Source organism: Dunckerocampus dactyliophorus, chromosome 2, assembly GCF_027744805.1.
Source record: "Dunckerocampus dactyliophorus isolate RoL2022-P2 chromosome 2, RoL_Ddac_1.1, whole genome shotgun sequence".
NCBI lineage: Eukaryota > Metazoa > Chordata > Actinopteri > Syngnathiformes > Syngnathidae > Dunckerocampus > Dunckerocampus dactyliophorus.
In genome coordinates, this window is record NC_072820.1 from 3,706,619 (window position 1) to 3,732,290 (window position 25,672).

The 25,672-nt window shown below is 42.3% G+C and overlaps 1 protein-coding gene across 3 annotated transcripts; it reads right to left on the bottom strand.

Annotated features, from left to right (window-relative positions):
* Positions 1-2,593: 2,593 nt before the first annotated feature.
* Positions 2,594-24,070, bottom strand: dpydb (dihydropyrimidine dehydrogenase b). Of its 3 annotated transcripts, none has more exons than XM_054767739.1 (25): positions 23,759-24,065; positions 19,534-19,737; positions 19,302-19,384; positions 17,870-17,957; positions 17,617-17,778; positions 16,504-16,700; positions 14,951-15,032; positions 14,269-14,353; positions 13,154-13,261; positions 12,912-13,081; positions 12,620-12,830; positions 12,271-12,455; positions 11,198-11,413; positions 10,948-11,112; positions 10,817-10,885; positions 10,658-10,741; positions 10,449-10,569; positions 10,076-10,195; positions 8,682-8,824; positions 6,523-6,577; positions 6,307-6,428; positions 5,539-5,688; positions 5,352-5,414; positions 5,055-5,132; positions 2,594-3,357 (listed from the first exon to the last, which is right to left on the bottom strand). In XM_054767739.1, exons 2-25 carry the CDS (start codon positions 19,597-19,599, stop codon positions 3,193-3,195), a joined length of 2,988 nt encoding a protein of 995 aa, XP_054623714.1. In that variant the 5' UTR covers positions 19,600-19,737; positions 23,759-24,065; the 3' UTR covers positions 2,594-3,192. The 3 variants fall into 3 exon arrangements, 2 of the variants coding, with proteins under 2 accessions (XP_054623714.1, XP_054623713.1); XM_054767738.1 differs by having other exon boundaries at positions 19,534-19,644; positions 23,759-24,063; XR_008569565.1 differs by lacking the exons at positions 2,594-3,357; positions 5,055-5,132; positions 5,352-5,414; positions 8,682-8,824 and having other exon boundaries at positions 5,661-5,688; positions 19,534-19,644; positions 23,759-24,070.
* Between the last annotated feature and the right edge of the window lie 1,602 nt (positions 24,071-25,672).

Here is a 25,672-nt window from a genome sequence, read left to right on the forward strand (position 1 = left end):
CCTGGCAGTTCCAAACTCAGCATCCTTCTACCTACAGTATATATTCCCTATCTCTCCTCTGGACATGTCCAAACCATCTCAGTCTGGCCTCTCTGACTTTATCTCCAAAACCTCTAACATGTGCTGTCCCTCTGATGTACTCATTGAATGATTTGCAATATAGCCAAGCTAATATACAACAACAGAAAAAAAATAGGACAAAGTCATATAAAACATGTGAAATTGGTATTTAAAATCATTGAAAAAAATAACTCAAATAATAAAACCATTAAAACAAATGATAGATTACTAAGAACTACAGTCATGTGAACAAATTAGGACACCCCAAGGAAGCCTGTGTGTTTTCTAACATATTTGGTCATATGGATATTTAATATCAATTTTAACAATCTTGAGAGATTCAAGTAATAGAACTAAACAAATAAAACTAAAAAAATGATTTTTTATAACTTTCTGTAAAATGTCATTTTAAATAAATGCAATTTCTGTTGAAGAATAAATTAGGACACCCCCACATTCAATCCCACTTAAAATGGCTAAAATCAAACACAAGTGTATCAGATCAGGTGCACATGATTAGAACATCATTACCCAGTGTTTTGAAGGAGGCTTGCCTTATTTAAACCTCACATTTAGTTTGGTGTGCCCATGACTGTTGAAGTGAGAGAAAACACCAGGGTGAGATCAAAGGAGCTGTCTGAGGCCTTCAGAAAGAAGATTGTAGACGCTTATGAGTCTGGTAGGGATTTAAAAAGATCTCAAAAGAATATAAAATCAGCCATTTCACTGTCCGGAAAATAGTCTACAAGTGGAGGACATTCAAAACAACTGCCAACATGCCCAGGTCTGGCCGTCCAAGCAAGTTCACCCCGAGAGCAGACCGCAAGATGCTAAAAGAAGTCTCCAAAAACCCTAAAATGTCATCACGGGACCTACAGCAGGCTCTTGCTACTGTTGATGTGAAAGTGCATGCCTCTACAATCAGAAAGATGTGTCTCCTATGACCTCGTCTATGGCCGAGTCAAAGCCCAGATCTTAATCCCAGTGAGATGCTGTGGGGTGACTTGAAACGGGCTGCACATGCAAGAAACCCCTCAAACATCTCACAGCTGAAAGTATTCTGCGTTGAGGAGTGGGGCAAACATTCTTCAGACCGATGTCAAAGACTGGTAGATGGCTACAAAAAGCATCTCACTGAAGTTATTTCAGCCAAAGGGGGTAACACTAGCTATTAGGTGGTAGGGTGTCCCTTTTCCTCAGTTAGAATATGCATTTTTGTTGATATATTTTGTTTAATGAGTAAAACAATGTTAATTGTTGTTGTTTACCTGCAATTAAATCACTTTCTTTTCCAGAGATAAAGAAAAACAAGATCAGACATTGATATGTGAACATTTCTTAATAAAGAACTGAATATTTAATGGGGTGTCCTAATTTTTTCACATGACTGTACTGTAAGAATGAAATCTTTATTACCAGTTCTCAGTTTGTTTCAACAACATTACCTCAAATGATTGAAGTATCACAAGTATCGATATTTTGATTTGAGAATCAATTTTAGAGCACGAAGAGCTGGTATCGGAAAGTATCGATGTTTCAGAATAAGGTCTAAGGAGCACTATAAACAAACAATAATAACTAGTGTCATCTTTGCTGTATGTGTGGTGCCAGTGGTGGGCAAATTGCTTAAAAAAATGTCATTACTTACTCTCCCCAAAAAGTAAGTACATTAGTAATGGAATTAGTCTTTCATAATAGTAATTAGCTACCAGGGAAAGCAATTATTGCGTTTCTTTTTTGAAAAGCCTTGAGATATGTCAAGTAATTAAGATGTAGCTTGGTAGTGGCGTGTGCCGTCGAGAGATGTCTCATGAGATTAAAGGGACCGGCTCAAGATGACTTTTTTTTTTTTAACTAAAACAATTAAAGAACACCACCACCGGCTAGCATATGTTACCACAGTGGCTTAAAAGAACAGATTGCGCACCAAAAAGTCTATATTTATAACAATTACGATTAAAACTGCATAAAATAACTGGCATTCATGGCTGTCACACACTCATCTGCTATTAAATTGCTCGTTGTGACAATTTACATTCATGTTAGTGTTAGATAGGCTGTGTATTCATTTCAAATTAGAAAAATTTGCCTAATTAGTGAGCCAAATTGCTGTAAATAGCTGATAACAAGCATTACTACTTTGGGTGCGTGTGTTACGCGGGGCGTACTTTACATTCTCAAAGCAGGAAGCCAGGGAACCGTTGTATAGAGTCCCTTTAATGCTAAGGCCTGAGCTCGTGGCTTGGAACGCTCTGACCAAAACGCTCGGGGGCAGTGTTTTCCTGAGACTGACTTAGCTTCCTGTGTGATAGTAGTAGTGAACAATGGCGACTAAAGCAACATCCAGATCGTCGCTATAGATATCGGTGCATAATAACCCACTACAGTGAAATAGTAATTGATTATATTCGCCATTAATGGAAAGCAAAGTCCCCGTGAACCGAGTGGGCATAGAAAATGGATGGAAAGCAAAGCTGTGTTACGCACAGTACAACTCCTAATTGATGTTGGTAGAATAAGACAAAGCATGAGGTTAGGTTGGGTAGATACTTTATTGATTCTGAAGGAAATTCTGCCATCTGCATCTAATGCTAGAGAAGCCATTTAAGTCCAATACTATCATACAATATTTGTTTAAAATAATCAATGTGGAGTAAAAAAAAAAAACAGGTTTGATTCATAGATTATGAACTTGAAACAATCATTTCTGCAAAGATCAGTACACAGAAGAAGTAAGCAGTTTGAAAGCTGTTAATGCACCCATCATTGGTCATAAATCACGAATGACATGGATCAGTGGCAATGTGTCACGTACTGTTAGCACCTTAAGGGCGGGACAGCACTCATATGTAACATATGTGTTCCTTAAATACTAGTTTTATCGAGACCTGATGATAACAGCCAATTCCAGGATGTTACGTGGAAATGAAAAGGACATGAGAACAACATGAGACCCACAAAACAAGGGGGCAGTCTTATCTGGTACCAAAACCCCAGTAGCCACTTGTAAATCCCTAAATTGAGTGGGATGGTTAAAAGCACATTAATATCAGCACTGTGACAGATTTCCAAATTGACATCCCTGCGTCTTAGGCCTGAAATGGTGACTTTTGGCTTTAGTTGCCTCATCCTTCAATAGACAGGACTGATGGGCACACCCCTCTTGGGCTGATAGGCTGTTGTCCTGGCAACCATCTTGATGCAGTCTATGATTGGACAGACACTCAAGCACAGCGTGCACCCAGTACAGTTGTCAGTTACAGACGGAAGATGGGTCTCCGGGTGGAAGGTAATAGCCTGTAAAGACATGAAACGACGGACAATGAAGAACTTCTTTTACTCACAGGACACTTCAATATGTACACCTGCATTTAGTAAGCACTGACAGCCTTTGAATGTTATGCATAGTACAACCATCATAATATAACCATGATAATGACACAGTAATGCGTGTCAGACGGTGCAAAGGTAGAATTTTCCATAAAGACCGCACTGGCTCTCATTACAATGTGCGGGTGTGCCTAATGTGGGAGCGGACGAGTGTTTGCAATGTGTCTCCTATGACCTTGAATGACAAAGTCATCTCTAGGTCACATTCCTGAGGTCTGAATCACATCTGGGCTGGATATACCTGCATGGCAACCTGCCTCATCTCCTCTGGCCATTGCTCGTCTATGAACTAGAGTCTATGAACTGTGGAGGGCTTTGAAGGGAAGATTAGCCAGTTCCTATGCTGGTATGCCACCGGGCATGTCCAAGCATGGGTCCTGGACCAAGTGGGAATATGCAGCTGGCCGTAAGACCACCTGGCAGAACTTTGGAAGATGGAGGCACATCACATCAAGTTCCTAGTCCAGTGAGTGTATGATGTTCTCCCGAGGCCCGCCAACTTGTTCACCTGGAGCCTGGTGGACTCACCTGCTTGCCAACTGTGCTAAGGGATCATGAGAACACTTCCTCAGGTGCTACAGGCAGTAGCGGACACTATCTGCACTGGAATTAACATCAATAAACAGCAACACCCCTCCAAGTGTACCATCAGCTTTGTTCCAGCAGATGAGAAGGCCCAGCCCCCAAAGAAGAAGACCCAGGGAGGTCTGCTGGCAACAGAAAAGGACTGGCAACTACTGGTGCACCGTGGGAAACAGCTGAGATTCCCCAAACAGCACTGCAGAAACAACACTCAGGTTGACATGGTGTTGATGTCCGGGCAGAGCAGACCGGTGGTGCTACTGGAGCTAACTGTCCCCTTGGAAGATCGGATGGGGAAAGCTCTGGAAAGGAAGAAGGCCAAGTAGCTGCCAACCCATTGGAGTAATGTGCAGGGGTTTTGCAGACCAGTCCCTATATCAAGTCCTTGGACTGCTAGGCTCCTATGGTCATGAGCTTTAGGTAGTGATCGAAAGGACAGGATCGCGGGTACGGCTGAAACTACTTTTCTTTGTAGGGTAGCTGGGCTCTCCCTTACAGATAAGGTGAGAAGCACTGTCATCAGGGAGAAACTCGGAGTAGAAGTGCTGCTCCTCCACTTAGAGAGGAGCCAGATGAGGTGGCTTGGGCATCTAGTCAGGATGCTTCCCGGACGCCTACGGGCACGTCCAACCAGTAGGAGGCCTCGGGGAAGACCCAGGACAGAGACTGTCTCTCTCCAATGGTTTCCCTGCTTTGGCTGCTGCCCCCGCGACCTGACCTGGGATAAGCGGAAGAAGCCGGATAGATGGATGGATGGATGGATGGATGGATGGATGGATGGATGGATGGATGGGTCTCCTAGGCATCTATAGGCTGCACAGTCAAAGGGCCATGAGAAACATTATGGAAGCTGCTGAAAAGGCTTCACGGTGGCTCTGGTTGAGGAGGGGGGCTGTGTGGTGTAGTGCATGACCTGAACACAAGTCGAGGCCTGATCACACCCGGCTTTATCACCCAGGTGAGGGTGTCTGATGTAAGACCTGAAACACCCGGTGAGCCCGGGTACATCACTGAAGACCTACCTGATAGCCTGAGTCGTTGCAAGTCATGTAGCATTTCCCACAGTTGATACACATCTCTTCATCTATCACAGCCTGGACCTGTTTGGGATAAATTAGATTATCATCATATTTACATAAATTCACCTTTTTTCAAAGTAACTCCATATCTGTATATGAACATTCATGTTATTAAAAAAATCTACATTAGTGATCATAGGAGGGAAAATTTGTTTTTTTTTTAGTTAGTTAGGTCAAGTATTCAAACGCTCCAGACAACACTGAACGTCCGATACAAGTAAGCCATGAAGAAATGAGTACCTGCTCCATATTGTTAAGTTCTTGGTACGCTCCAATGTGGCGCAATGCTCTTGCTATCACGTCCTACAAACAAGACCATAAACACACGTACATACAACACACATGTTAATGCACGGTGCGCGCAGCTTTAAATTGAACACACACCAGGCAGATTACTGCTCCAAATGTGTGTGTGTCTGCACCGCACCTTGACAGCTGGAACTGGTTTATTAGGTGTGCTAATTCTGGTGATGTTGGCTTCCTCTGCATCTGCGCCAGCAGCGCCTTTCGTCTGTTTCTTGTACCGTGCAATGGCCTCCGTCCTCTTCTCAAGAAATGGTCCAAAACTCGGAAGACTCTACACACACACAAATAACATCACGCATCACAAAACAGTACTCGCATGTTTTGCACTTGGATAGCACAAAAGGCCAGCGATGGCCTTTTTCCCCTTGATGAGAGCCGTCAATCTACAGTAAGGAGAGGCATTCATTTGTTTCATTCAGACGCCATTTCATCAGTCACTCATATTTTAGTAGCCTGCAGTTGATATGCACAAACTTTTGTCAATTTGTGAGATCGGACTGAAGCCAGGACAGAGCGGAGTCGATGATATTGTAGCTGGTCTTGAGGCGAGACAGTGGGATAGAATGGCTGATCAAAAGCTCCGGTGAAGTCCAGGAGGATGAGGAAGCTGAGATGGCCGCAGTTGGAGGAGAGAAGAAGATGATTAGTGACTTGGGACGGAAGACGGACTGAAACGCTTCAAACAGGGTGTTTGAACGGCATGAGTTTGAATTTGTGCAGCAATGACACGCTCAAGAATTTTGGACAGGAAGGGGAGGTCGGATATGGGCCGGAAATTTGCGAGGTTGTCAGAATCAAGACCAGGCTTTTTGGGTCCTGGGGCGATAGCTGCCAGCCTGAGAGACCGTGGTCCCATATTATCGGACATCCCTAGTACTGGTAGTTGTACCTGTCCAACCAGGTCTTCCAGTCTTGGAATGGGTTTTCCTCTCTGGTGTCTCTCAGTTGGAGGAGACTGACCATCCCAGTCCTTCAGGTCAAGGCTCTTCAGGTACAGCAAGGTCTTCAAACCTAAGTGCACAAACAGCATCAACATCAACACGGTTGATTCATAATATAGCAAACATCTTAAATCAGTGCAAAATACACAAGTATACTTTCATACCCACACAGTAGTCCTCAATCAAAGTGAAGTCCTGGTTCTGAACAGCACTGCACACCTTTGGTTACCAAACACAGGAAACCACTGAGAAATGTATACCTTTAATCTCAAATGTACGTACTGTATACCATATGGATGCTTTGTAAGTCAGAATCCATGTCTCACTTTACAGTATAAGGCATATAGGACTTTTTCCAGGCAATCAAAAAATGGTAATGATAATACTGGAAAAGCAATATGGCGGTTAACTGGTTCCAGATCTGACCGCAAAGTTGGATTCAATATTAATACATGGAAAATGTTTATAGTTAGAGCATAGAAAACCTGTTTATGACTTTATAAATATATATTTTTTAACATTATTAGAGCCCTGTAGACATGAAATAACACCTACATAGTCACCTTTACACTCCTATTATTCTTTGTTTACACCACATTGCTCAAGCTACGGCATCTCTGTAGGGACGGAAGAGCCAGTCGGCGCTTTAGACTTAGCAAACTCATGAGTTAACTAGTTAGCCTCCAATTTGTTTATTCTAAACTTAAGAAAGGTTTCAAATGCCAAAAGCCAAAAATGTAGCACTTCCACACGGAACGAGAGGAGAACTTTTTTTCAGTCTATCATGTCGGTCATGTCATGGCTGACTACATGCAGTGTTAAGGTCATGTAATATAACATCATGTCTCATCAATGTAACATTACTGATGCCTAGTGACCACAATACTACATATAACTTGTCTTTCAATATATTTTTTACTAATAATAGGCCATAGTCAATCACGAAACAACAATCATTTATTAATTAATTAATGTTCGAAAAACCACGACATTCGAGCCACAATGTAGCAAGGGACAACCGTAATCAAATATAAAGAAAAAAATCAATATTATAAATATAACGATTACATACACAAAAGGTCAAATGTAGTATGTGTTTGGGGTGCAGCGATACACAAAATTTACGGTTCAGTTTGGTTTGATGCGTTTGTGTTACGGTTCGATATTTTTTCGATACAAAAAATAAATTACCCTGCCATTTTTAATTTGAATTCTATTGAAATTGCCAACATTTTTCACATTTTTCAACATTTTCAGCATGGTATGAATATGGGAGGCGGAACTCAGTGGCTCTATGCTTGACATTGCAACCTAAACCAGAGTAGTTCGTCGCAGATCCACTGAGCTTTCAGCACAGAGCGGCGTCTGAAGTTGATCAAATAAATATGAAACTGCGTATTGTTCGATACAGGGGTCACGGGTTGGTACGCATGTGTATTGAACGGTTTCGATACAGATACATGTATTGTTACACCCCTAGCATGTTATTTTTTTGTATTTCTAAGTACAGTGCAACCTTGGTTAGCGTACACTCCGGTTAGCATGTTTATCTATCAACATTGAAAATTTTGCCTCGGATTGTGTACATTTTCCATGTAGTGTACAATATGGCACCCGTTTTGTTGTGTTATTAACACACCGCATGAGTGCAACTGTGTTCTTAATCGAGGGAAAGGCTTCTTGAGACGTGTTCTTAATGTATTTTCTTTTCTTAATTAATTTTCTTTTTAGCCGCCCATTAGCTTGCTAATACATGACAACAGGAACCGGAAGTAAGCTTTGTCGCCCGTCTATGGTGTTATCGGCGGTTGACACAGTAGTTTTTTTGCTAACTAACACAGTTTTTCTTTCGATCATGCCTGCAAGATAGCCCACGAGTGGCAGCATTTTGATAAAGAAGGTGAGAAACACTACTGAATTCAAGAAATAAGTCATAGTAAAACACTGCCATCTTTGTCAACAATCACGTCTTCAATCAAGGTAAAAGTGACGTTAAAAAATGTATCCCTTTCATTCCTCATTTACTGTATATGCATTTCAAAGCGTTTTCTGCATGTAAAACTGAAATTGCTCAACTATAAAAACACGGTTTGTGTTAATATTTTTGGCTTACTGGATCATTGGTTGCCAATTATTTCTGGGAAAAATGGATTTGGTTAGAGCCAGTTTTGGTTTGAGTCGGATCTCCTGGAACAAATTAATGACACTAACCAAGGTTTCACTGTACTGTACTTCAATGAGTCCACTAGCGGTCTTATTCCTTACAGGACTGCACATTTGGTTACTTAACATCAATATTGAGCCTTATCAGCAATATTTTTACCTGCAGCACCGAGGCACCAGCGTGCAGAAACTGTAGACCAGTTTCTGCAGAGTCAATGCCCCCCGTGGCCAAAACTGGGAAGCCCGGAAGCGCTCTTGCAATGGCTGAGACAGCTCGAAGAGCGATGGGTCTGATGGCATTACCTGCACACGTGATTATTATCAGTACAAGTGTAGTTCTGTGTTCTAGTTCTAGTTCTATATCATTAATATTACTTTATCAGCATTACTCAAAATGTTCAGAACTGATTTGAAAGGTGGTGCGTTTCTGAAGCCACTGATGTAACACAAAAAGTTTCCAGTAGTTTTTGATTAAATAGGGCATGCAGCTTCACTATGGCCCAGTAATTAAGATGTTTAATTAAGAACTGAATCAGAAATTCTAAGGTTTTTTTTTTACCCATAGCAGAGTTCTGCATTGTCACATTACTTTGGCTTGACTAGGGCAAGAACAACTCCTTTAACAACAACTAAAGCCCACGTCACACTAAGCACAAATCAAGCAGAACCAGCCGGAATGAAAAAGTTAAAACATTTGTGGCACATTCGGGACAGGATTTGAAATTCGTATGCCATTTGCATACTCACATTGTGTTTTGAACCTGTCTAGAATCATCCTTGCACATTTGACTAAAATGTAGTTGGAACACAGTAAAAGTATTAACAATACGGTTAAAACACAGTAAGAATATTTAGAAAGCATTTTGATCGCTGTATTACTGCCATTCCATTGCTTCCCCAAGTCTGGTTGGGAGGTGCTGCATCATCAGGGATAAGAGCTGCCTTCTTCAGGGGCTTCTTGGGTTGCAGCACCTCTTTTCAGCACCTTTGCACTGTCAACGCCGGCAGCCTCTGGTGGCGTTAACTTGGCTCCTTTTTTCCTTGGCGGCATGACGTGATGCGAATTGGTGACGCGTCAATGGTGAGTGACGTTTTAGCGGGCTTTTTGGGTTCCAGCACCTCTATTCAGCAATTCTGTACTGTACATGCCGGCGACCATTGTTGGAGTTACCTTGGCCTTTTTTCCTTGGCATATGACTTTTCAGTGGCAGCTGGCTGCGTTTTTTCCCCCGAATGCGATCAGAATGTTTGGAATGCGCTTGGCATACCATAACAATATTTACAATGCAGTCAGAATGCAATTAGAATACCTTTCCAATGCCGTTAGATATTTTTCCACTTAGAAACCGCCTCAAAAGTTTTTAGCATGCTCAAAACATTTGGGCTGGCCACAAGAATGGGCCCTAATATTTGGAATGCAGTCAGCATTTTTAGAATGCACTTGGAATATCCAGGAATAAACTAGGAATTTTCATTCTGACGACATTCTGGCTCATTCTACCTGTAGTGTATAACTAAAGTGGCACATTTGCTGACACGTTTGTGTGTCTTTACCTGACACTCCTCCATATGTGGTGCGTTTGCCAGCCCCAACACTTGGCCAAGGCGAGCCATCTGCCTTCAGTCCCATCATTCCCGAGACTGTGTTTGTAGCCGTAACTCCATCTGCTCCACCTGTAAAACACATTTCTTACCAGTTTTTGCTCCTGCCTTCCTACCTTTTCTTATTCTCTGGCAGACCTTATTCTCTGTTAAGATGCATACCGCCATCTACTGTACTGAGTTATAACGACAGGCTACATTCACAAACAGTCCAGTTATAATGTGTTTATGAGCAAATCTATTTGTTGTGGTCCAAATTAATTTGTGGCGGCCTATCTAGGAGTCACGGAAGAAGCGTACGAGTGGAATATTATTTTGTGTATACCTTCATAGGCAGCCTTGGCAATGTCAACAATGTTGGTGACATTTGGTGTGAGTTTGGCAAAGAATGGGATGGAAGTAGCAGCTCGCACCCAGCGACAGATGTTACGCACCAACACGGGGTCCTAATGTCAAATATAAATAGTCAATCCAATAGTGACTCCTTACTTTCTTAATGTAATGTTTGAATGTACGTGTAGAGTATGTATGTACCTGCCCGCAAGCCAGGCCCATGCCTCTCTCTCCCATCCCGTGAGGACACGACAGGTTCAGCTCCAAGGCATCAGCTCCTGATTTCTAAACAGATGTTATAATTACTGTTAGCATCCCCAGGTGTAACTTGTCGATAACTTGTCGATATGGGGACTACACCTCAGCCATCTGGGCTATCTCTGTCCAGTCTTCCTTGTTATAACCGCACATGATGCTGGAGATGACAACCTGACAAAGAAAGTAGGATTTTACAAAAGCCATCGCTTCAATTAAAAGGTGAAAACACTTACATTTTTGGGAAAGTCTTTCTTAAGCTCGGCAACTGACTGACACCAGTAGGCTGCTGTCTTTTCACTGATCAGCTCAATGTTAAGGAACGACCCCTGACCTGGTCCATACACGTGACCAGAGGTGGTACCGCGCACAATACGAGGAGACACGTTGGTCACCAGGTCCTGCACAGGTGGAGAAGTAGAGGCTACTCATGACATAACAAGCTCACTAGAAGAATTCAACATTGTCAAGCAAGTATGTGTTTACTTTATCCAGTCCAAATGTCTTGGTCAACGCAAAGCCCCAGCCTTGTTCAAAAGCTCTTCGGATCATGGCTGTGCTGGTAGTGGGAGGAGCAGAAGCCAGGCCAAACGGGTTGGGAAACTTTATTCCACAAACCTCGACACTGATGTCCACCCGGTCAATGGCACTGTAGAACAACGGCATCTTTGGTACTGCATCCACCGTGTGGCCATGCAGGGACTGCAGATGGAGAAGGAGCGTCAAGTTGAAAATGTATCTCTTCACATTAGCCCCGTTAGCGCATTAAGACCCTGGAGTGCCTTAGCTAGTCTTACTCCCACACAACCAACCAACCAAGTCATGTGTTGTTTACAGTATTTCACTCAATCCAATACAAATTTAATTCATGTTTTTTTCTGTATTGACTCCAAACCGTGACTTTTTTCATACCATGGTATACCTTGAAACCGGTGTAGCTGGCCAAATTAACCACCAGCCAAAACATGGCTTGGGCCAGAGTATACCCCAGGGTGTAAACTGGCCCGGGCCAGTTTATACTTTGGGGTATAAAACATCTAAGGCCAGAATATACGTCTCTGGGCCAGCTTATACCCCTAATGTAATACTGTATACCTTTCACCTTTTTTTAGATAGTTCGTGGATTTATTATTATTACTACTATTATTATTATCATCATTTGCTAGGTAGTTATTAGTATGTAGTATGTTGTCAAATTGTCCAAATAAACATATATTTTCAGCAAACGTTTGTGTTAATCATTGTGTTATACTACTAAAACTTCAAGTATAATCTGGCTCAGTGGAGTATAAATCTGCAGAACACAACTGAACACTGCATTTAACCTGGAAAATGTAAGCCAATATATGAATGTTTTTATTGCATTTCAGTTTTAGTATGTGGTTATTAATATGAAATATATTTGATAGGCGATATAATCAGGCCCAGGGGGAATAAACTGGCCTAGTCTGTTATATAAAATGGCCTAGGCTATAGTATACTTGGGGTATAAACTGGCCTAGGCTACTTTAACCCTGGGAATACCCGGGAATATTCTAGTTATTAGAGAAATGAAGTACCTGAATGTATCTGTGAATATGCCATGAGGCCTGTTTTCCATCATTCACTGATTCCACCGTGGTGTTTGCCAGTCCAGCAATGTCCCCCCCTGCAAATACCCAGGGCTCACTGGTCTGCATGGTTTCCGTGTTCACCTCAGGAGTACCCCAACGGGTCAGCTTGACTGGAGCCATGGCATCACTCACTACACACAGAATAATAATAATAATAATAATAATAATAATAATAATAATCAGCAGACATAAGTAAGGACAATAAAAAGAGAAGAGAACCTGAATAATGTGGAAACTTGAATATTGTCATAGTGGAATACTGGCGCATGATCAGGTGGCATTAGAGTTCGATTACCTGTTGGCTCACTGAGCATGGAACCGAAAGCACTGATGATGTAATCTGCCTTCAGCCTCACAACTTGGTCCTTATCTTCCAACCAGTCGCCTTCCTCAGTCTGCTCAGTGCGACAAAACTGTAAGCCAGCAACTCGCCCGTTCTTCATGATGACCTCTTGCGGAGACAGGAAGGGGAGGAACTCACACTGTTCCTCCTTCGCCAACTCCATCTAAGCAAAAAAAACAAAACAAAAAACTTACTCAACTCTTTCTGGTTGTCCACACGTCCAATCCTCCATGCACATCCATACTTCCTCAGGAACAGCTCTGACGTTGGTGAATCCCTTCCTGAAGCAGACAAACACTCTCTTGGCTCCGCAGCGGAGGGCAGAGGTGGCGCAATCGAAGGCAGTGTCGCCTGCTCCCAGGACGATCACCGCTCCTCGCAACTCAGGGAGAGCTGAGCGGCACTGACACATACCTGAAGCCACAGCGACAGAATGATGCCGCATTCGTTTGTGGGGACTTTTTTATATTGTGTGGACTGCAATACCTCTCTTGCTTGCTGTGGCCACCATGGGCAGAAAGTCTTTAGAAGTGAAGAAGCCTTGATCCATGGTTAAACCTTGAAAGATTTTTGCCCTGTTGGCCTGGGGGAGACCTGAACCCACACACATTTGAAAAGTTACCAAAGTAGATCCCCACATAGTCGCCATTTTGTTCTTTTAATCTCCAAAAGTGGTCAGTTTGTGGTAGAAATTCATCTTCTTTGTCCTACGCTGGTGAAAAGAGCTGCACAGAAGTCAGCCAATCTTCAACTTGTTCTTGATATGCAGTGGATCATATCTACACTAGTGGTTCTCAACTGGTTAGGCTGCGGGATCCAAATTGTGGTAATTTTTCAATTCAAACCTTTCATATAGCTTATATTTGAAGGGACTGTTTTCAAGACAAAGTGAGCTGCAGTGCTGGGACGCTGTCTCTTTATGGTGCGCTCTTCTCCAGCAGATATCTGCAGCTGTGTGTCAGCCAGTTTACGTTATGTCAAGTCTCCATTCAATGTCCTTCCTGTCCCACTAAAGCGCGACAACGTCGGCCAGAAACATGGCGCGCACCTCGCGGCAGTGTAGCATGCGGATAGCACAGAAAAGAACGTGAGGTGCATTCAAAGACACTGGGTCATTCAATTATTATTTTTAATTTTTTTCACAAGCAAAGACCCGTGACCCACATTTGGGTCCAAACCCACCAGTTGACAACCACTGACCTACAACCTCACTCACAGGCGCTTATCAACCCAAACGCCTGCCTCACTCACGGTGCAACCAAAAATAACCACGTGGATTATAAATAGATGCTTGCACACTAATATACATGCAAAACAATGCCTGATTTATAACCTGAAAGGCATGCTGGGAAGCTCACCGGAAGTTACCCAGCATGCCTTGTGGGTTTTAAAATAGTATTGTTTTGCACGAGTGTAAACCTGTGTGGTACAGTTCCATGTGTTATTTTTGGTTGCACCATGAGTGAGGTAGGCCTTTGATGACCTCTTGTTGGAGGACCTTCTCAAGCACACAACCCACGCTTCATTAGAGTGGCAAAAAAGAACATTTTTATGGGCGTCTCCAGTTTTTTTTTTGCATTTGTGGCAGTGAAGTCACTTACCGATTCCAATGAAGACGGCCTTGAATTGTTCCTTCAGGGAAGTCAGAGTCATTCCGTTCACACCAAGACCTTTCTCACACACCACCTGGCACCAACGCCAAGAAAAACATGTGATGTATTGCAATATGATGTGAAATATAACAATATGTAAAGACAAATATACTTAGTGAGTGTTTCCATCAAGAATGGTTTTCATTTTTAAAAGTGCATAAACTGAGCTTATCAAGTTACTCTGCTGAGGAATTTACGTTTTCATCAGCATGGATTTGTTTGTACGTGTGCGTCACACAATCAGACTTTTAAAAAAAATTTTTTTTTGGGGCCTTGTCCTCATTTCAGCGTTTTTTTTACCAGTGGGGCACTAGAGTAAGTTTCTTTTAATAAAACACTCCATAAATCTCAAATTGTCTACAGGGTAAATCTGCCTTCTTCTCCTCTTGGCTGAAATGCTCCGACCATGCCTGCTCTTTTAGGGGTCAAGGGTCCACTTCCCCGATTACAAGATGCTTATGTAGCATCCAAATAAAATTTCATCCAAGGAAACAAACCATACTGTAAATAACTTTGCAGATGACAAAGGTTTCAGCCTCGGTGGAGGTCTGCACTTTCTCGGTGCTTCTTAAACACTCATAACCAGTAAGTGCTTCTTAAATGCTCCTGACCAAGTTGCTTGCGTCCATACCTTGACTCCCAGGTCCTTCATCAAGTCAATTTCAAACTGCACGACCTCATAAGGAAGGCGGAACTGGGGAATTTCTGATGTGCTGCACGAAAGCACAAACACATTTCTTCTTGAGTTGGCTGAATGTATTTATTATATTTCCAGCACTCTGATGGATATATTCCCAAATATGCTGGGCCATTTACAGTGGAACCTTGGTTAGTGTCATTCATTCGTTCCAGAAGGTCCGACTCTAACCAAAACGGATGCTAACCAAATGAACTTAACATAAGACATGTTTTTATAGTTTTACAATTATAGCTTTACATGCAGAAAACAATTGGAAATACATTTAAATGATGAATGGCAGGAAAAAAAGAACATTTACGGTAACTTTTACCTTCACCGAAGACGTGATTCTTGACGTGAGGGTTCCCAAAGACACAATGTGGCAGCGCGACGCCACACGGACACCACCTTCCTGTTTTGCCATGAGTTATTTCTCCAATTCAATCGTGTTTCTCACCTCAATAATGACATGAAGGTGAGAAACACGATTGAATTCAAGAAAGAACTCACAACAAAATGGAAGGTGCTAGTGGTTGATCTCGCTGCCGCATTGTGTCTTTGATTATCGCTCCCTTGTTATGTCACGGTTTTTCAGAAATGAATTAATGAATAAATGCTGGCTGTTTGGTGGTACACAATGGTCTATTATTTGTCAAAACATACTGAAATACAAGTGATATGTAGTGTTCTGGTCACTAGGAGGCAGTAATGACACAAAACATTGAGACATTAGCTTACGTGACATTGCCTTAACACTGCTTGAAGCCATGAAGTCAGCCATGGCATGTCCCACATGATGCAGTGAAAAAAAGTTCTCCTCCCATTCCGTGTGGAAGTTTTTGGCTTCTTAAGTTCAGAAGAAATAAATTTGAGTCTAACTAGTTAGCTCGCTAGCTTGTTAGCCCGCTAGCTCAAGTCCCTGCTGCATAAGTGTTGCAATGCGATGTAAACACAGAATAATAGGAGTGTAAAGGTGACTATAGGGGTGTTATTTCATGTCTACGGGGCTCTAATAATGTTAAAAACTGTATGTAGAAAGTCATTAACAGGTTTTCTATGCTCGGGCTACTAAAATATTCCATTTATTAATATTGACTCCTATATTACGGCTGTAATTACAAAACTATAAAACGTGTTTGTGTTAACATTTCGGAGAGTCACCCGCTGATGAAATCATAGACGGAAGATGTAACGTAGTTCTGGTTCCAGTTGCCATTTTGTCAGCTAGTTAATGGATGCTAACAAGGTGCTAACATTTTCTGATTAAAAACATACATTAGGAATACAGTTCGACTCGCGCAGCGTATTAATAGCATGACAAGATGTGCGCAAACCCAGGCAAAATTGTGGCCTACATTTTTCACGTTAGCTGAAAAACATGCTAACGGTGGCGGACGCTAACCGAGGTTCCACGGTATATCAGATCAACTTTGTTTTGACAAACATACTGCAGTATTGAGTACTACCCAAGTTACTTTCAGATGTGACATGATGAATGATGATACCTTAGCCCACCGGTGTACTTCTGTTTCTCAAAGACGGTAATGTTATCGTATCCCAGGCGGGCAAGAAAAGAGGCACAGCTGATGGAGGCGGGGCCACAGCCAATCAGGGCAATGGGTGCATGGTAAGGCGGTGGCATCTCATCGGGCGGTGGCAACTCAGGATTTCTGATCTGAGGGATGCCCATCTTACTAAACACCTGTGAAGATACAATCACATTGCAAAGCTGCACATAAAAGCAAAGAACACCCTGTGGTAAATATCTTCTTTCTTGGAATATGAATTACTAATGTGCTGTAGCTCCTGTTTCAATGTGTGTCGTAATGAGCAAAATAACAGAGGAGTTCGAAATTAAAGTGTGGAGTCTCCCTATTTATGTCTCTGCTGGGTAAAAGGACTTCTCTGGCTGGCTCAATGGTGCCAGCTCGGCGACTTTGTTGCTAAATCTTGAATCTTGAAAATTTGGCGACATTCCAAACCCTCTTGGCAACATATTTTCCAAAATAGTTACTTTTTCTGGCGTCGTTGGGGAGATTTCTGGTATCTGGGGACTTAAAAGTGAAAGCACGCATTGATCTGCAGTTTGCGTTCTCACTGAGCAGCAGCGGGTGCTCCTGAGGCGTCTGCCCCGCCCCCAAAGCAGTCACAAGCCGTCAGTGCACTGTGAGCTCCACACTGAGAGCATAGTGTAGATCCACGCATCCGGGAACCACGCATGCGCAAGGCGCTATGCCGTCAGGGTGGATCTCGACCTGTTTTACGGAACTGTTTCTTAATCTTCATGAAATGACTACTCATTACACTCAAGCCTCATTGGGACTAATGAATGAAATACAGAATGACTCATGAAAAATAAGAGCAAAAATGGGAAAGTTTCTTTGAATAACATGCTTTTTCACCTGTATGACAAAGCTGAGATGAAATATATATCACCTGTTAGCATTTCTACATGTGTTTCATTTTTCACTATGTGGCCCTCGCTGGAAAAACGCAGGACCCCCCCGGCTTACAACAGTGTTCTAACATCTCTCCCCCAAAGATTGTCTCCTTCCACGTGCGCTAGACATCATTTGAACGTATCAGAGTGTCTTCTAGAGCTTGGCGGCTTGTTTTACCTCAGTAGCAAACTGCTGCAAGCCTCCGATGTTAATCGGACCTTCCTCGGAGGCGTACAGGTTGCAGCCCCCCACACACAGCTCTGACGTGGGACACACCATTCCACAGGTCAGACCCAGGGGGTTGTCAGACAGGATGGCTCGCGCTGCTCCATAGTAGTTCTGACACACAGAAAAACATCATCTGTGTCTCGCATATTGCATCGGACACTTTGTGCACGGTAGAAAGTGTGCACGTGTGTGCATGCCAGACCTTGTTGGAGATGCTAGTAATAAATGACTTGATGTCCAAGTTGGTGGGGCAGCTCTTCTGGCAGGGAGCATCTGCGCATTTCAGACACCTAATGACACAAGTGACGTTTAGTCGACAGCTTAGTCAGCTGATGCTACTGGTACACAAAGTTTAGACCAGGGGTGTTCAAAGTGCAGCCCGGGGGATGTTACAATCTTAAAATATGTAGTATATATAATACTAGAAAAGCACTCAGAGAGCGTAAACCTCCGCCAAGCGCCATAATGCCCCCCATACTGTGATTTACACCCTAAATATTTATCCTACATTTATTTTATCTACATACTTAGATTCCTTGACCATTACAACATACCATGGAAGGGTTTGAATAACTTAAAAAATGCTAACAATCCTGACATTAGCATAACAGCACTAAGTATTTGTATAAGTGCCTACCTCTGAAAATGCTATGAATGTTAGTATATTATGTTAGCATACTAACATGCTAATGTTAACATGATAACACCTAGCATGATAGTGGAAAGTTTCTGCTTAAGTTCATATTCATGAAAATTGCAAGAAATGCTAGTATGTTAGCATGCTAGAAATGCTAACATGCTAATGTTAGCATGCTACCACCGAGCACAGGGGTCACCAAGGTTTTTTCTTGCGAGAGCCACTTTTAGAAAATGAAAATGGCCACGATCTACTCATTTTTGTAGAAATGATTTTCATACCTTATTTCAACCCAAACAGATCAAATATGCTTGTTTTACCAAAACATTCACAAAATGCTGGTATCCACAACTCACATTTTATGTTTGGCTACCTGGTGCCCGCGGGCACCACGTTGGTGACCCCTGACCTAGCATATTAGTGTCTACCTATGAAAAGGGCTAGAAATGCTACTATGCTAAAGTTACCATGCTAACACCTAGCATGATAGTGGTAAGTGTACTGTATATGTTTCTAGCCATGAAAAAGAGCAAAAAATGCTAGTATGCTAATGTTGGCATGCTAGCAATGCTAACATTAGCATGCTAGTATGATAGCGCAATGTTCCAGGAAGTCTAAATGTCCCGAATAAGTGCTCTGACCATTTTTTTTGTGGAGTTATATGCACAAATGCCGAAAATGGCTCGCGCCTGGATCCAGGCGTTGATACAGATCACCCCCAAAATGTAATCAGTCCTTCAATGTCCCATTTCCGACAATTCCTGGAAATTTTATCCAAATCCATGCAAAAACAAATGCAAAACTCTGAGAAGAAAAAAGCTCCGAACCAGTCACAGTGCAAAAGGGGTATTGGCCTTCACTGGAAAAACCTTTGGCTTTGGATGTTAGGTGCTCATGAGGGACATTGACAGAAATGCTTTTTACTGTTCTGAGCAACACCTTATCATTGATTGATTGTAAAGATGGATTGTGTGATTTTTGTATTTTTTATTCTCACCTTAGAGCTTCTCGAAGAGCTCCACGCTCACTCAGGGTTGTGTGTTTGATATCATCAAAGTTGTTTTCTAACTTCACACAGGACTGAAACAGGAAATACAATGGAAGCATGATGGAAGTTGTGGAAGTTGACACACACTCAGTGCTGTTTGGTGTGGATTTCCTCTGCGAACATTACTCTCGTAGCTTTGTGTGAGCGGAAGGGAAAGACAGCGAAAGATGGAAAAACATACGTCGCAACTCCTGTCAGGGTTTCGCTTCCAGTGTTTCTTTTCTTTCTTCTTGTTTGCTGTGGACATGAGCTGAGCGTGAGTCTTGACCCTCGGATTCAGAGCCAAGATGCTCTAAAAAAAAAACAAAAAAAAAACACATGAAGCACACGTCAGTCCAAGAAAACACGAGCATCCATCTTGGCGCTTTCATTCTTTGCCTGTTATCTGAAAAAAAAAAACCCAGAAATGATGGAACGTGGTGAGAAGTTTGCTTGTTTGAACGGTTGGGCTGGAGTAGATAAGATACTGAAGAGCTGGCAGGTCACTGCACCAAGGCTGGACGATGGGTCCAAGGTCAAAACAACATGCAGCATAACACAAATGATGCCAAACAAGAACCATAAAACACACGCAATGGGAAACGCTGCACATGCCAAAAACACACACTACATCTTTCTTTAACTCAAGGGATAGTTCAGATATCGTGAGGTGAGGTATTTTTATCATTCAAATGTGTTAGTCTTGAGAAGCCAAACTCTTTACTTAAAGGACCCAGCAACTAACGAAAGTCTGACCAGAACTAAACTCGCGGGACGAAACGGGCGGGTAAGTCACTGCTGATGGGGATGTCATACAGGTTCATGTCAAAAAAATCCCAACTATTCCGTAAAAGACAGAAGGCAATTGGCGGAATGTGTGATCTCCATTTCTATTTCTTTAAAATCTATGTCACAACCGGTCGCACGGGCTCCGATGAGCGGTCATGTCAAGCGAACTCCACGGGCGCTTACGTTTTTGTCAGGTCGCAAGACAACCTCACGCACTTCATACGTCGTCCGCACGGCCAACGTGTGTCTTTCGCACGTTTTGGTTTGGGCAAAATGTCAGTTTTTTCGTACGTTGCGGACTCTGTCGTGCGCCACACCTGCAGCCCACATACGTAATTAGTGTGGCCAATGCACGTTCAGATATTTCGTAAATACTCCAAGCGTGCCAAGATTCTACCTCTTCACGGTCACCACGAACAAACAAACAAACAAAAAAAACCAGCCAAAAATGGCACGGCCAAAAAAATCATACGTCTGTTTGTGACCTAAGCTTTAATGTTGTAAATACGGATGTCCCGATCCAATCTTCAGGATCAGGATCGGCTGCCAATCCGCTCTATTTTGAAGATCGGATAATATCAGCTACCGCCATGAGGTCAAGGCGATCCGGTTGCCGTATAACGTTCGTAACGCTGGGCCACACTCCAACATGGTAGGTGCGTTAATGCGCCTCAAAAGGTGGTTGCCACTCGACTCCCGCCGCCCGCAAGAAGAAGAAAACGCCACACCGACATGCAGACATGTCTGCAGTGTATCATGGTGAGGTTAGTTTCACGTTGGATGTCGGATATTCGGCTCCGTAGCTACAGCGGTAGTTGCCCCCCACTGTGCCTGAACTGCTGTGTCATGGTGCGGGGTGGTTGCACGGGAAGTGCCGCTCTCACTGCTAGTTGTTTATACTAGGGACTGTCAATAAATTACTATTGAACTTTTTTTTTTCAATCCACTTTTTTAATGCCTCAAGTCGGTGCAAGTTCAGACTAACACTTGGTGACGCCTTCTGACGCATCACGCTCTCACTGGCTGATTATCGGGGCATCGCCTAAGCTCTCATCTCATTGGCTGAGTTATACAGCACGTACGTGAGTTTGTGTGAGAGACAGGCTTGTCCCTTCAAACTCCTTCCTCTTCGTAGTCGCCCTGAAACTAACTTAAACAATTAAGTTAAGTTACAAATTAAAATTTTGCACACAGCATTATCGTGTAGTGCGTGTGCGTTTGTCTGTGAGACCAGCTGACTCTTAGACTCTTTGAGTCGCGTTTCGACTCAGGCTAGTCCTCCTCCTCCTTCCTGCCTCCACTTGCGCTCCTGATCAAGACATCTCGTGAACGGTAGGATTGTTTTTGTTTTTCAGTTTTATTCATTTCCAGTAATCTTATTTATTACCTTATTTTACATTGGAATGTTACTCTACTATGTTTGTGCCAACGTTTTCTTATATTTTCCCACCATATTTGGTGGACTTTGAATATTTTGAAGGGCCAAAGGTGTGAGTTTGGGAAGATCTTGGAACGGATTAAGCTATTTACATGTATTTTACGCTTCGTATAACATAAAACCCCTATAACGTAAAGGTTCTCGGAACGGATTATTTACGTTGTAGGGGCGTCTACTGTATTCTAAATCACCACTAACTGATCTACAGTAAAACCATGTCAAATGATTAGTCCTACCCTAAGAGTATTTTGCACACCCATTTTTTCAATTTGATCTTTTATTGGATGGACTTTTATTGCATTTTTTATTGGATTAGGGACCTGACTCTCTGAGGTTTGGTACAAAAGCCAAACAATATTGTTGGTCATGATGTGTAATAAAAAAGTAAATTCAGCAATACTTTGGTTGCATTATTTTTAACGCTTTGTAGAGCCATATTCAGGTCCATAAATTCATGTTTGTAACAAAAGCTTATTATTAAAAAATAGAAAAAAGATTGGTACTGGATCGGATCGGCAAGACTATAACAAAAGTTGGATCGGAAGCCAAAAAAATGTGGATCGGGACCTCCCTGAATGTAAAGCTGGGATTGGTTTTGACTTGGGGTTGTTTTCTTTCCTTTTATTATAAAAAAAAAAAATGGTTGGTCTATTTTGTAAAATACTGTGCAACCTCGGTTAGCGTGTTTTTCAGTTAATGTTGAAAATTTGCGCCACAATTTTGCCTGGGTTTGTGTGCACTCTCCGGTTAGCGTACAAGATGCCGCGCTTCTTGTCATGCTGTTAAAACACCGCGTGAGTCCTAATTTGCTTTCTTTTTCATCACAAAACGTCCTTCCTTGTCCTTCCAAAACGGCAACCGGGAGCCGCTATGTTACGTCGCCCGTCTATGATGTCATCAGACTCTTAAAAAATGTCAACACAAAGCACGTTTTTGTAGTTTTACAATTACAGCTTTGCATAAAACAGTTCAAAATGCACATAAATAACGAATGAGGCGGATAAAGGAACATTTAAGGTTACTTTTACCTTCACTGAAGACGTGATTGTTCCCAAAGACACGACGTGGCAGCGGGATCAACCCCACCACCACCTTTCATTCATGTCAACAAGCAGCCTTAAATGTTCATTAATCCCTTTAATTTATCATGTAAATGCATTTCAAATTGTCTGCATGTCAAACAATAATTGTAAAACTATCATGAATAATACTGAATTATTAATAATGACCGATAATGTAAGACGCACCATGAACAGGTGGAATGTGGTATTTTCAATGACCGCGCGTCATTTCAACGTTTGACAAAAAAACATTGTCAGCGAGGCATAGAGACATAAACGTGCCAAAATGTTTTAACAGTGGTACGTGCATGCTGTGTTACAAACAGCCAACTGTCAGAGGAAATTAGAGAAATCCATGATTTTTGCGGGGGCGTGCAAGCTGAATGCCCAATGTGCAGTAAAGCAGTGATCCCCAACCCCCGGTACCAAATAACCGGGCCGCACAGAAAGAAAAAATAATTTCCATGTTTTATTTTGAAAAGTGGCTGGATTCTCTCTGTTACATCCGTCTCACTTGACGCATGTCCATCGTGCGTGTGCTAACTTTCCCTCTACTGCTGCTGTATTTTTAGCATTTTTCTTTCACCTCATATTTGGTGTCAAATGCTGATACTATGTGGGAATGCATAAAGGTAAGTTTTGATGACTTATTGAGTGCTAATGTGCATTTTTGTCTCAAGTTCATTCATGCTAGCACACTGCCTTTTACCGCACACGTCCAATAGCGATGTAATAATGTCTCTGGAAAAATTCCAGGCTTGAACTGGTGGATGGTGGGTTGGCATTCATTTTGTACTTTTAACACAATACATAATAAATGAGATAAATTAGATCGATAAAATGTACGAACAAACCCCACGCGGTCCGTGGGTCAAAAAAGGTAGGGGATCACTACTGTAAAGTATTTCTGCAGCTTAAGACCATGCAGGCCTACACTTTCTTTTCTAATTATTAACATGCTAACAGAGATCTACAAGTACAAGGTCTCAGTCATGTTTCCATACAATCAATTTTTAAAGAGAAACACGGAATTTGTACAATTGCGTAAATTGATCACAACAGTGTATATTTTATCCCAAGATAAACATTCCTTTTGCCTTCCTTTTAAGTCAACACATTAGACAGAACACACACGTTACCTCGATATCTGGAAGATCTTTACTCAGCATGATGCTCTTCCTTGCAGTTTGTTGATCACAACTCCCAGAGGAACTACTGGAGACTGAGCAACCTTATCAGCTTCCCGTGACACAAGCCCAAAGACCACTTGGGTGCCTTTTCTCTGCGTAACTTTGCAACTGGGTGAAGTTGATTGCACTCTGCCAGGGTCAAAGTTTAGCACTGCTGTGCTGCGCGTACGTTGAAGGGTGCATTGAACCTGCACGTTTGGATCAATCAGTCATCACAGTCAACTGCCCGACCGTCCAAATTCCACCTCCAAAGATATTTATCTCAACAGCTATCTGTGTTTTTCACTCTTAAAAATGAAAACAACCACTGCATTATGTATGTTATATATCATCGGCAAATTCCCAAACAAAAAAGCAGAACAAAAATACAATTAGATAAGCCTAAAAAAACAGCACGACTGTATTTCTTTACTTCATTACTCGCAGCTAAGCAAAGCTGACACATCTTAATCAGGGATGTCCTGATCTGGTCTTCAGGATGGGAGTCCGCTGCCGGTCCACTGTATTTTGAAGATCGGATAGTATCGGCTTCCGCCACGATCCGGTTGCTGTATCACGTTCGTAACTCTGGGCCACACTCCAACACGATGGTGATAGAAATTTAGGCTCTTTTTAGAAAGCCGGTTCTTTTGGATCAGCCCACTAAAAAAGAGCCGGCTCTTTCAGCTCCCATGTGGCTCCTCAGATTTTTTGTTGTCTTAAATTAATTTATTGCAAAGTGATGTGTATTGTGTAAAATGAATTACCAATGTAAAAAATACATGATATCAAATGCTTATTACTTAAATGGATTTATTTAAACCTTAATGAATGAACATCATGTAACATGAAAAAACAAAGACCTGTCTCAGTAGACAAAGTAGGTCAAATCTCTTCATGCAAATTTGTCATGAATGAATGAGCACCACAGCGTGTATAACCCCGCCCCTCCCCCTGCTCCGTGTGGACACAGCAACGCCGCCACACATCTTGACCAATGACCAATGACCAAAACTAATCAGCTCCCAACAGGCTCCCAACAACGCAAACCGGCTCCTGTCTGTTCATTTCAAAGAGCCGGCTTTTAGAGCCGGTTCGTTAGTCAGGTGCGGTAATGCGCCTCAAAGCTGTTTGCCACTCGGCTCCCGCCACCCTCAAGAAGAAGAAAACGCAACACCTCCATGCAGACATGTCTGAGCGTTGCAGAATGTCATCACAAACACTACTAAACATGTCGAAACCGCGTCGAAAAACCTTGGAAACTCCTCTTAGGGAGCATGAATGGAAGCTGGCGGGGTTAGCTTAGTTTAGTAGAGTGTGTTAATGCTGCTGTGTGTGAGTGTGTGTGTGCGACTCAGGCCTGATGAGTATATTTTCACTATATTGTGTTTTACCGCTTTAATGTAAGGACCATTTTACAATGCCCACTGATGACGTGCAGGTTCTGAGTGAAAAAGGACGAGAGGAACGTTTATTTTTGCACCCAGCTCGTATCAAGTAGTCATATGTCGGTCACGAACGAATCGGCTGTAAGAGCCGGCTGGTCAAGATGTGTGGCGGCGGTGCTGTGTCCACACTGAGCAGGGGGAGGGGCGGAGTTAAACACGCTGTGGTGCTCTTGGAGCCGATTCGTTCGTGAGATATTTGCATGAAGAGATTTGACCTATTTTGTCCTAATTTATCTATTGAGATGGGTTTTTGTTTTTACATTTTATAATATAACATTATGTAATATTTTTTTCCAAATATCCCACACTCTTTGCTGGTAAAAAGAGTGGAAAAGATTAAAAAAACACACACAATTCAAAAAAATTTAAATGGAAAAAAACGAAATTGGGGACAAAATAAAACGGATTTCATCGGACCCTAAGAGAGCTTGTTTTA